The sequence below is a fragment of the Bubalus kerabau genome, chromosome 1 (assembly GCF_029407905.1).
Source record: "Bubalus kerabau isolate K-KA32 ecotype Philippines breed swamp buffalo chromosome 1, PCC_UOA_SB_1v2, whole genome shotgun sequence".
Taxonomy (NCBI): Eukaryota; Metazoa; Chordata; class Mammalia; order Artiodactyla; family Bovidae; genus Bubalus; species Bubalus kerabau.
In genome coordinates, this window is record NC_073624.1 from 53,574,748 (window position 1) to 53,587,001 (window position 12,254).

Sequence of the window (12,254 nt, forward strand, 5' to 3'; positions counted from 1 at the left end):
AAACTAGTAAAATGAAGCGAGGAGGCGGATAACTTAGCCCAGCAGTGCTCAATCCTGGCTGCACATTAGAATCGTCTTTTAAATTCTCTCTAGAATTTAAAATTCTAAATTTTAGAATTCTCTTTTAAAAATACTAATACCTTGGCCCCACTGGCAGAGATTCTGATTTAATTGGTCTGGGTCAGAGGCCAGACCTTGTTATTACTTAACTTCTTCACATTAGTTTCTAAGGTACAGCCAGAGTTGAGAACCACTAGATCGTGGTATCCAAAGAGAGTGCTAAGCATTGGAAAACTCCAGTGACTACCCGGAATATTCAAAAATTACAAACATGTATCGAGTACACACTAATTGTCAGGCATATTATGAGTGACAAAGACATGAAATTTCTGTCCCATGGAAATTACTAATTCAGGATAGTTTTTAAAAGTCTTTCTAATCATGATGATTTCATACTAGGATTTCCTTTAACTATAGTAGATATAAAGCCACTATTTGAAATATCTTCTTGCCAATTTTAAATATTTGAGCATTTGAAAAATTTCTCAAGTATAACTAGGTTGACATTTTTTTAAACATCATAATGTTTATTGCCATGGACCTGTTACTAGAAGGAGGAAAAATGTGAACCCTGCTTTTTTATTGTTGTTGCTTGTGTTTGTCCTATTAATATTACTGTTTATTATGCAGTTTCTATATAGATTCCTTTTCAGTCTCTTGACCATTTTATTAGCTAAAACAACAATATAGTCTATGAATATGCGAGCAGGCCTGTAAACTCCAACACATGGCAATATCCTGAAAGCACAGTGAGCAAGTGAGGAAGCCACAGTCTGTCCCTTGGCCTTGTGAGCTTCTGTTCCTTCCTAGGACACCACACTTACCTGTGATCGGTGATCATCTGACCTTCATTCAGACAGAGTGAGAGTACCGTTATCCAGCCCCATATTAACTGTTAGCTATGTTTTATTTATTTCCTGTCTTTCTCTGTTAAAATATATAAATAGAAGCTCTACTATTTCTCTATTCACAACTCCATTTTCGTCCATTCCATTTTTTGAGACCAAGCTAACAGAATACTAATTTAAGACTTAATCATCATTGGTTTTTCAGTGTAAACATATTACTCTCATTTTGCTTCTGAGATATGCATTGCTGTAATAGATCTTTAAGATGAGATCCATAACTATGTTACTTTTTTTGGTAAAAAGAAAGGGAAAATATTATGTGTTCGTTTGAGCAAAAAGAAACATGGTAAGGATAAACCAGAGACTAATGAGATTGATTAACTACTTGGGAGGATGACCTAGGAAGGATGGGAGAAGGGGTGTTCATGAGAACAACACGTCTCTGAACGTACTGTTGTATAATCCTCACTTTTGCAAGCATGTTTCCCATACTCTACAAAACAACAAATGAACAAATAAAGAAAAGAAATATAATCAACATAGATGAGGCCAACACTGAATAAAAAAAAAAATCAATTAAGCCAAATTTCATATTAATAACAGCATCATACTAAAGGCAATGAGGAAGTACTAATCCAAGAAACTTTTGACTGACATTTGGTCTATATGGCCTCAGACTGGAGGCAAAAACACTGTAAATAATATTGAAGTTAGTAGGCTTCTTTTTCATAGGGACGTGGCTTAGTAATTTTCAAAATATTTTCTGTATATTTTATGACTAAGCAAATAAGTAAAATATATTGTGGATGTTGAGATTATATCATACTCCTTAAACAGTTCAAAAACACACAGAGAGAGGAAGAGGATAAAGCAAACAGTAAAATATTAACATTTGAAGAATGTGGGTGACAGATACATAGGAATTCTTTGTACTGTTTTTTGCAACTTTGCTATAAGTCAGAAATTACGTAAAAGTAAAAGAAAAAATAAACTCTAGTAAAACAACAACAACAACAACATTGCTGTGGCCATAAAAGGAAAGCTAGGTATTGATCTACAGGACAGGACACAGTCTGAAGAAGGCAATTGCTGTCTCCTTCTGCTCAGGTCACGCCCTTGACTGCTTTGAAGTTTGCTGAGCTCTCTGTTAAAGCAGGCTTTCCGAAGGGGGTAATCAACATCATTCCAGGCTCAGGTAAGCCAAGAACCTACTTTGTTGTAACTAATGAACAGTTTTCCCACTGGAGTCTTGTCCTGACAGCTGTTGGATTGGTCAAAAAGTTCATTCGGGCTTTTCCATGCCATCCTATGGAAAAACCTGAATGAACATTCTGTCCAATCCAAAATATTAAAACTAAATACAGTTTAGCAACAGTGCAATAGAAACATGTGCTAATATCTTAAAGTGGAAATACAGTGGCAGGTGAATTGGGTGGGAGGGTGGAAGTTGTACAACATTGTAAAACTACCCTATGGTGTCCCATTTCCGTTTTTTAAAATTACTTTAGAAGATTAAAAAAATTGAGACATAACCCCTCTTTGGGGTACTGACAATTGCATGGAAGACATTATTCAGATTTTTGTCATGCTGTTATTATTATAGAAAATGTAAAACTAAGATTTAAATGAGAGCTTGGAAAACTGCTTCAGTGACTTCAAAGACACCTTTACCCTAAGACTTTGATAAAGTTTTAATTTGTGTTTTATTCCATTAATGCACAGGTGGTGTAGTGGGACAGCACCTTTCAGAGCACCCTGATATCCGCAAACTTGGTTTCACTGGTTCCACTCTGATTGGCAAACAGATCATGAAGAGGTATTGGGTTTAGTGTGCTGATTTGCTAAGGATCCTGTTAAACCAGGTCTTTGGTTTTGTTTTTTCTTTTTTAAATAAGGTGCTTTTGGAAGGAGAAAAATCACATTGAATGTAGAAGAGAAATCCTATCACAGCAGGGTATTGAAATGTTTGAATACAGTAAAATACTTTCTAAAGTGTAAAACCCAAAGTCAGTAAAACCAGAGATGTATTGAAAGCCTGCAGGCTTCTGGTAGCTTTAACAATCTGGCACAAAAAATTTTTGATACTAAAACTGTGGCCCAAATTGGTTTTGGAAGCCTAAGTAAGAAACTGAAAAGACATATAAAAGACAAATCTGGATTCTTTATAACATGCATTCCTGAAAAACAGTAACATTAGTTCAAAAAAATGCAAACCTTCTAAATGTCTAAAATAAGGCAGTGGTTAAAGTTTGTTAACATAATGGAATACTGTGCGGTCAGGGAGAATTTTTTAATAACTCTAGACTGTTATTAAATGGTAAATGGAAAGAAAAATAAGGTATAAAATTGTACATATTGGGTAATCCTAACTATGTTAACTAAGGCAAAGGCTGTGTTTGGAAACAGACCAGAAACAAGTATATCAAAATGGTTAAAAAAAGAAAATAGTCATCAATGAGCCATGGAATGGAATTTTGTGATTTTTTTTCCTTCTTTCTGAATTTTTAAACGTATTTTTAAATGCTTTAAATAACAATTTTTTTGCAAATAGGAAGTAATAAACAGAATTTTAATAACTTCTAAAAATGGATATTTTCCTCCAGTGTGCCAGTAATCTAGTTAAATGTTAAATTCTTTGCCAGGCCTTTATGTAATCAAAATTCTTACACCCAAAGAATCTGTATTCACCCATGAGAATCTCTAATTATTTGACCACAGAATTTTTAAAAGAAGCAATTTTTACAGAAGATTTCTAATAGTCACAAAGCTCACAGAATAGTGTAATGAACCTCCATGTATGTGCTCATCACCCAGCTTCAGCTGTCATCACCATTCTACCATGCATGTTTTGTCTTTGAATAAGTTTCTTAATATTTCTGAGGCTCAATTATATTTTACATCCTAAGTAGTAATTGTGTCCAAGAAATAAGAGAAAGAAACTGAGAGAGTACATGCTCATATTCCATTTATTTTTCTCCAGCTGTGCTGTGAGCAACTTGAAGAAAGTTTCCCTTGAACTTGGTGGAAAATCCCCACTTATAATATTCAGTGACTGTGAACTTGACAAGGCTGTGCGAATGGTAAGAGGAGGTCAAGTCCAGTGAAATAGGTGCTACTTCTGAAACACATTTCAGCTTCTTGTTCATCAGGTGCCTTAAAATGAGGTCTGGTTTTATCTGACCATAAACAGAAACCATTCTCTTTATGCTTCGATTTGGGATTGCTCAGGGCACTTAATTTAAAAAATAATGTCATTATAATTAAAGGTGTTTTTAAAACTTGGAGGCCAGCTTTTTACAAACAGATGAAGAGGTTTATAAACATTCATGATTTATATAAACTGATGTAGAGATTCTAAAAGCAAAATTTGGCATGTAAATATTACATTTAAATGTATAGAGTAGTCTACATTTTCTTATAACACAAAATCTTTTTATCGGTATGTCATCCTTGATAGGTACATCTCTTGTAAAGTACTCATGGATAGAAAAGGGGAACGGAGAAATAAAATTTCTAAAAATATCAAAACCAAGAATCTCTAAGCATCACTAACTGGACCAAGGGCTTGTTTTTTCTCTGATTTCTCTGTGTTGCCTGCTATTTTATGATAAGACAATTCTTAGTGTGTGCAATTTTATGACAACCTTGACTTCCCACATAACAACAGTATTTTGTCTTTTGCTGCCAAAGGGCATGGGGGCAGTATTTTTCAACAAAGGAGAAAACTGTATTGCAGCTGGTCGGCTGTTTGTGGAAGAATCCATCCACGATGAATTTGTGACAAGAGTGGTAAGCATCTTCAGATTTGCTCTGTGAGTTGGATAGAAACTGTCTTTACTTTCAAAGTACTTCTGGGATTATTAGTGATGATAGTATATTTTTTAAAAACAACACAATCCTTATTTTTTAGAAGTACTTTCTGACATATTTACAGATTAGATTATGATATCTGGATTTTGCTCCAAAATAATGCAGAAGGGGAGGAAGTAAGTCAGGGAATAAATTGACCATGGCTTGGCAGTTGTTGAAGCTGACTGATGGGTACGTGGAGTTTCATTATATTATTTGCCTACTTTTATATATAATTATAATTTTTCATAGTAAAAAGTTATAGGTCTATATTAAAAAACCTGATAAAGTATACTGAAGAGCTATTATTACCTTTATCTTGCTCTGTATTTATAGTATACTAGATCCTTGATATTTATGGAATATATACTCCTAGGTTATAATAAATCCCTAAATTGCCTATGAGAGATATACCACTGCTGCTGCTGCTGCTGCTAAGTCGCTTCAGTCGTGTCCGACTCTGTGCGACCTCATAGACGGCAGCCCAACAGGCTCCCCCGTCCCTGGGATTCTCCAGGCAAGAACACTGGAGTGGGTTGCCACTTCCCTCTCCAATGAAAGTGAAAAGTGAAAGTGAAGTCGCTCAGTCGTGTGCGACCCTCAGCGACCCCACAGACTGCAGCCTTCCAGGCTCCTCCATCCACACTAGATTCTTACAAATCCTGAATTTACAGTAAAATGACAGCATATATATTTCCTCCACTAAGATAGATACATACCTACATACCCCCTGATGTTGGACACGATTCCACAAATATGAGACTAGAAGCATTTATAGAACTATTAAGATGAATTCTGTGGTAAAAATGAACTCTGAACATACTACAGTGTATCATCATTATGGTTGTAGTAATCAAAATTTGTTTCTAGTTGAAAAACCAGCACCCAGATTTTCTTTTCCTTCAGAGCCAATTCCCCAATTCCACCCCCAAGAAGCAAAGGCATCTTTCCTCATGAGAGTAGGAAACAAGGAAGCCATACAGAAGGGCAGACGGCGGGCAGTGTCCGGCTCATGAGCACCCCGCAAATTCACGTTTGTGCCTTAGTAAAATACAGGGCACAGCATGACACATCATGGGCTTTCACAACTACAACTTGTTGAAATTTCAAATGCTAAGACCAGAAATGTCACGGATTTGCTGCTATCAGTCCATCAATAATATGTTTTGCACACATAGGAACAGAATTAATTTATTTATTCAATGGCTATTTTTTGAGCACTTACTGAGGGATTTTAGCCAGACCTAAATTCAAAATGCATGGCCCTGTGGGGTTATGGTAACTCCCATTCTTTCTCCTTATTAGAATTGGTCTTAACAACAAGAGATTCAGAAACAGATTAAGATAACTAAGGAGCCCTAGAGATTGTCATTCTGAGTGAAGTAAGTCAGACAGAAAAGGAGAAATATTGTGTGACTTCCCTTATATTGGAATCTAAAAGGAAATGATACAAAATGAACCTATTTACAAAACAAACAGGCTCACAGATTTGGAGAACAAACTTATGCTTTCCAGGGCAGGAAGGATGGGGGGACAGGATAGTTACGGAGTTTGGGATGGACATGTTCATACTGCTGTATTTAAAATGGATAGCAAGGTCCTGCTGTATAGCACGGAGAACTCTGCTCAATGTTATGTGGCAGCCTGAGTGGGAGGGAAGTTTGGGAAAGAATAGATAGATACTTGTATATGTGTGACTGAGTCTCTTTGCTGTCTACCTGAAACTATCGCAACATTGTTAATTGGCTGGAACTATCACGACATTGTTAATTGGCTATACTCCAAAATAAAAAATTAAAAAAAAAAAGATAACCAAGGAGCATGTGTGAGTGATGAATGTTCCATATAAAGATGGTTTTTCATCAGAACATTCTAGTATGTCCTCCAGTGTGGCTATACCGTGAGATTTTCACGAGGGCAGTCGGCCACATTTAGGGAGAGGAAAAAGACAACAATGTGGCCATTTTAGACATTACTTTGCCATGAAGAGTATGCTGTATTGACAAAAATTCCAGAACATCAGGTTTGCTATTTTAATGGATTAACATTCAAGATAATTTTAATATAATGCATGTGGCTTGTGTTCTGTTTAAAACTCAGTGGTTAAAAGCTTGGGCTTTCACATCAAGAAAACTCTACAGTATTTAGTGGTCGTGTGCCCTTGGGCTAGTCACTTAGCCCCTCTGATCCTCAGTTTCCTCATATGTAAGATGGAAATAAATATCTACCTCTAATGCTACCATGAAGACTAAGTGAGGACCATCTGGGAAGAGCTCAGTACAACACCCATCACCCAGCGGAAGCTTGGTGAAGGGTATCCATTACTATTATTAACAGTCAATTGTGTTCTGCAAACTGGGTGATATACAGGTGGAAGAAATTAAAAAGATGAAAATTGGTGATCCACTTGACAGATCTACCGATCATGGGCCCCAAAATCATAAGGCCCATCTGGAAAAGCTTCTGCAGTACTGTGAAGCTGGAGTGAAAGAGGGGGCCACCCTGGTGTACGGAGGAAGACAAGTCCAAAGGCCAGGTATGATCACCTCCAGGGGAGGGATGCTGGGGGCCTGGATTCTTAAGTTGGAATAATTGGTAACAGGCTTCATTACAGCACCATCTTGCCTCAGAATTAAACAGTGGCATTTATGTTATGATCAGAAGAAATATGTTCTAGATCCTGCTTGGCCACTTTTAAGCTGTGACACCTTCGACAATAGTTTTGTTGAGCCCTAGTTGTAAAATGCGATGAAATGTGCACATCCTGCTTTACGAGGCTGTGAAAATCAAATAAAATGATGTGACAGGCCCTTAGCTGTGCAGTAAACAAGTGTAATGGATAAGTGTGTTTCAGGCGCTGGCGGTTTTCATTCCTGGAAATGTGAGGCTCAATCTTAGCCAGTTTAGCCTGGGAAGGATTCATTCCTGTTGTGTAACTGTTAATGAAGAACTGACTCATTAGAAAAGACCCTGATGCTGGGAAAGGTTGAAGGCAGGAGGAGAAGGGGATGACAGAGGATGAAATGGTTGGATGGCATCACTGACTCAGTGGACATGAGTTTGAGCACGTTCTGTGAGTTGGTGAAGGACAGGGAAGCCTGGTGTGCTGCAGGCCACGGGGTCGCAAAGAGTCGGGCATGACTGAGCGACTGAACTGAACTGAACCCAGTACTTGTTACAGAAGTGTGTGAATGACTCCATGTCATGATACACAAAAGGAGAGAAAAACGAACAAACAACAGGTGTAAAACCTCCTGTCTTACTGTGATAGGTAGACTGAGTACCAGCAGTACGACTGGATATGATATGTCTTCTATGGGATCCAGTGTGTAACACAGCATCACCGATGAAGTATTCTTGCCAAAAACATTTAACCATGAATCTAACCATGCCTTTATGTCATATTTTCTATTTAAAGAAGCACAGGGGATAGGGAAACAAATCAAATATCATCCCAAAGAAGCAATGACATATCTGAAATGCCTAAGATATTCTGCCGGACAACGAATCAGTTTGTTTAACAAAGTCATGCACGTGTGCTAAGTCACTTCAGTCATGTCCGACTCTTTGCAACCCTATGGACTGTAGCCTACCAGGCTCCTCTGTCCATGGGATTTTTCAGGCAAGAATATCAGAGTGGGTTATGATTTCCTACTCCAGGGGAATCTTCCCACCCCAGGGATCGAAACTGTTGTCTCTTGAATCTCCTGCATTAGCAAGCAGATTCTTTCCCACTGTGAATTCACCGGTTTAACAAGTCAGTGCCATGAAAATTAAGGGGTGGGCATAAGGGAGGAAATGTTGCAGGTTAAAGCTATCTAACAACCAAATGCAAAGTGTAATTTATTTGAATCCCTGAATCAAACAAATCATCTACAAAGATATATTTTCTAGAGATCAGAAATTGAATACAAATATCAAATCATTATGTTGTACACCTGAAATTAATGTTATATGTCAATTACATCTCAATTAAAAAATTAGAAGTTAAATTGAAACAAATTATGAATAAGGGATTAGTGTTAATTTTGTTAGGTATGATAATGCACATTACAATTTATACTCCAAGTATTCCAGTACAAATCTATGATCTCTGGAATTTGCTTTAAACTATATCAGCAAGGAAAAAATGAATCAAATATAGCAAAATATATACATAAAGATTTATTTGACTATTCATTATACTATTTTCTCTACTTTTACGTATGTTTTAAATTTTTGTAATAAGGACATTAAAAATATAAGAACCTAGGATTGTTAACACCAAATAGGAAAAAGAAAGTCTTCTTGGTTTTACTAACCCAGAAGGGAAGAAAAAAAAGTTGTAATGTAATTAAATGAGAGAACTACTAATTGAAAATTACACTATAATTGATGTTATTTTCTTCTGGTTTTCAAATAGGCTTTTTTATGGAACCTACTGTCTTCACAGATGTGGAAGACCACATGTATCTTGCCAAAGAGGAATCCTTTGGGCCTATTATGGTCATTTCTAAATTCCAAAATGGGTATGTTCCTAGGCATAATTTAACTGGGCTGACTAGATACAGGGTTTTTTTTTTTCCCTACCACTGTGCTATATACAGAGCATAAAGTTAAAGAACATACAATTTCTACCATAATAATAATTGACAAATAATTAGAAGAGAATGCTAACTTACAATGTAAGTTGTAATAAATTTTTGCTCCTTAGCTTAAATTAATGGCTGACATCATATGGTATTTGCTAATTTTAATTTTTGTACAGTGGCATTTGAAACATCTCTGGAATAATGTCAGTAACTGAGACTAACAGAAGTGGTTTTTGCATTTACATTTTTAGAGAAGGCAGCATCTATGAAATCTGATTTTCCCAAAGAAAGAGTGGAGTGTTTTCTCCACAAGGGGATCATGCCCCCAAAAACCTAAAACTCAACTCTTTGTAGAAAGCCCACAGTCACCTTATAATCAACCGTAAATGATGTATTGGTTTGTCAGGGTCCCTGAAACTTTCCAAAGTGTTTAGCATATCAAAGAAGTCCATATGGTAACTGAGTTCCTATCATAATATTTAATATAATAGACTCTCTGGTATACTGCACACAGTTCTTTATAATTCTGGCTTTAGTTTTCCTTTAACCAATGAGAAGGTGGTAAAAAACAGAATACCCAGTTCAGAAGGGCTTCTTGGTCTTTGACAGATTGTAAGAGAACTTTGGGGACACTAAATTGTAGTAACATTTTGACATACTGATCGAAAGATGCTCTTTTAACCCTCTTTTCCTAATTATAAATTCCCCTATATGATAGTTGTTGTATTAACCATGCAGATATTAGAAGCCAGGTTTAGAGAATGTAAGCCTCATAAATCACAGATCCTATCCTCAAGGAGGTCACCATCTAATAGGGGAGACAGACGAAGAGACAGGCAGTTAACCCAAGAGGGTGTAGGTGGGAAATGCAGTGGGTGGAGTCTGCACTGACCACCCCTGTGGACTTGGGTTACTAGCATAATTCCTCTATTAAGTTTCTCTATTTGTAAAGTTTATCTATTTGTGAAGTTGGGCTAGTTATTAATAGTATCTATGTTTTGGGGTCATTGTTGGTGATGGACAGGGAAGCCTGGTGTGCTGCAGTCCATGGGGTGGCAAAGAGCCAGGCATGACTGAGCGACTGAACTGAAGATTTAAATGTGTTTGCTGTTGGTGAATTTGCAATCATTGTTATTACTCTAAAAGTGGACAAGGTGTGCTATGAAGCTGTGTGATCTCAGCAGTCCTCAGTGGGCATTGGCATCCAGCCATCTTTCAGCCTTAGTCCAAACTATGAATATCTTCAGTGCGAACAAGTGCAGTGCATCAAGTGTGAGAGTTTTAGCAGAGCCTAGTCCACTCCAAGTGAGAGTCCACATTTCTCATGAAAGTTGAAAATTGGATAGAGACAAGATGACCTTTGAAAATCCCTAGGGGAGGCACCACATTCAAGCCTTTGTTGTCTCTTCAAAGAATTCAGCACAACTAATTTTTCTTCCAGCTTTGGAACAGAAATCCCATTTCCTTGCCAGATCCCCAGATGAAATCTTGGCTTGCATTTACTGGCCATGTTGTAGAAATTTCATGTTTTTGGGTTTTTTTTTAACATTAGGATGACACTCATAAAAATGAGATACAGTATGGCAGGCACATGGGAACTGGAACAAGCGGAGACATGAATGGGTTCATGTCTGCACTGACTTGGCCACGCACACATACTGAGACAAAAGGCAGGGAAGTCACCAGACCCATTTAAGGAATGATTTTACTATCCTTTTATGGGATTAGCCTATTAATTGAGTTCACATTTGATGTTGCCACATCCTAGGATAAAGAAAAATGACATGTTCTGTCTTTCCTCGGGGAACTTCCTGTCTAGTCGGAAGGTGACTGAGTTGGAGGAATGTGGGCTACCCGATTATAGCTGACTTTCACTGAGCATTTCCTTTGTTCCAGACACTATTGGCTCATTTAATCCTTATGACAACAGACAGGTGCTATTATTACTATTTCCATTTTTTCACAAGAATACAGAAAAGCTGGGGGAGATGGGGTCATTGGCCCAAAGGTCACCCAGGCAGTCTGGCTGCTGAGCCTTCTCACTGGGCCACTCCACTCTACCGCCTAAGCGGTAGCACCGATGGGATCTGAGAAGGCTTCAGGGTGAAGCATGGAATGAGCCCTTGAACTGTGCGTGTAAAATCTGAATAGATGGAGGGACTGAGAGGGTGCTCTGAGAATATATAATATCTATATATGGAACTCAGGGGAAAGACAAATGGGGTAGTCATGAAGGAAAACCAATGAAGAAGATTGAAAAGATGACTTCAGCTCAGATTTTAAAGGGTGTCACATGATATATGTGAAAAAATACAATACTAGGGTTGTAATATCTCATTGGGCGTTTCTTTTGGTGTAAGCCTGGAATATTTCATTTATAAAAATGTAAGCACACTGGCCGTAATGTTTTCCTGTTTCTAACACAGAGGGGAAAAATATTAGAACATAAAATGAAAGTGTTTTGCTTTTACATTTAATGAGGTTTTATGTCTTCCTAAAAACATCTTATAGGGACGTCGATGGAGTGTTGCAGCGAGCAAATAATACAGAATACGGCTTGGCCTCAGGAGTTTTTACAAGAGACATAAATAAAGCCATGTATGTGAGTGAAAAACTAGAAGCAGGAACTGTTTTTATTAACACCTACAACAAGACGGATGTGGCTGCTCCTTTCGGTGGATTTAAGCAGTCTGGGTTTGGAAAAGACTTAGGTATGAATATGCCTTACCTTTCTACTGCACATCACAAAAAGCCCGCTTCGTGCTTTGTCCAACACTTGTATATTGCTTTAAAGGGCATTTCCCACGTGGTAGTTGATCTGGGGTTTCAAGGGCATTGATTTTTCTTTCAATGTTAAACATTTTTTAAAAACTTTTTATTTTATTTGGAGTATAGCTGATTAACAATATTGATAATTTCACGTGGA

At 37.3% G+C, this 12,254-nt stretch overlaps 1 protein-coding gene across 1 annotated transcript in view; it reads left to right on the forward strand.

The window, feature by feature from the left end:
* Positions 1-12,254, forward strand: part of ALDH1L2 (aldehyde dehydrogenase 1 family member L2) — a 57,137-nt gene that overhangs the window by 41,529 nt on the left and 3,354 nt on the right. Inside the window, exons 16-22 of the mRNA XM_055574901.1 lie at positions 2,016-2,103; positions 2,631-2,724; positions 3,889-3,988; positions 4,599-4,697; positions 7,128-7,293; positions 9,160-9,265; positions 11,840-12,039. Of these exons, the coding sequence (XP_055430876.1) occupies positions 2,016-2,103; positions 2,631-2,724; positions 3,889-3,988; positions 4,599-4,697; positions 7,128-7,293; positions 9,160-9,265; positions 11,840-12,039 (853 nt within the window). The remainder of the gene's footprint in view (positions 1-2,015; positions 2,104-2,630; positions 2,725-3,888; positions 3,989-4,598; positions 4,698-7,127; positions 7,294-9,159; positions 9,266-11,839; positions 12,040-12,254) is intronic.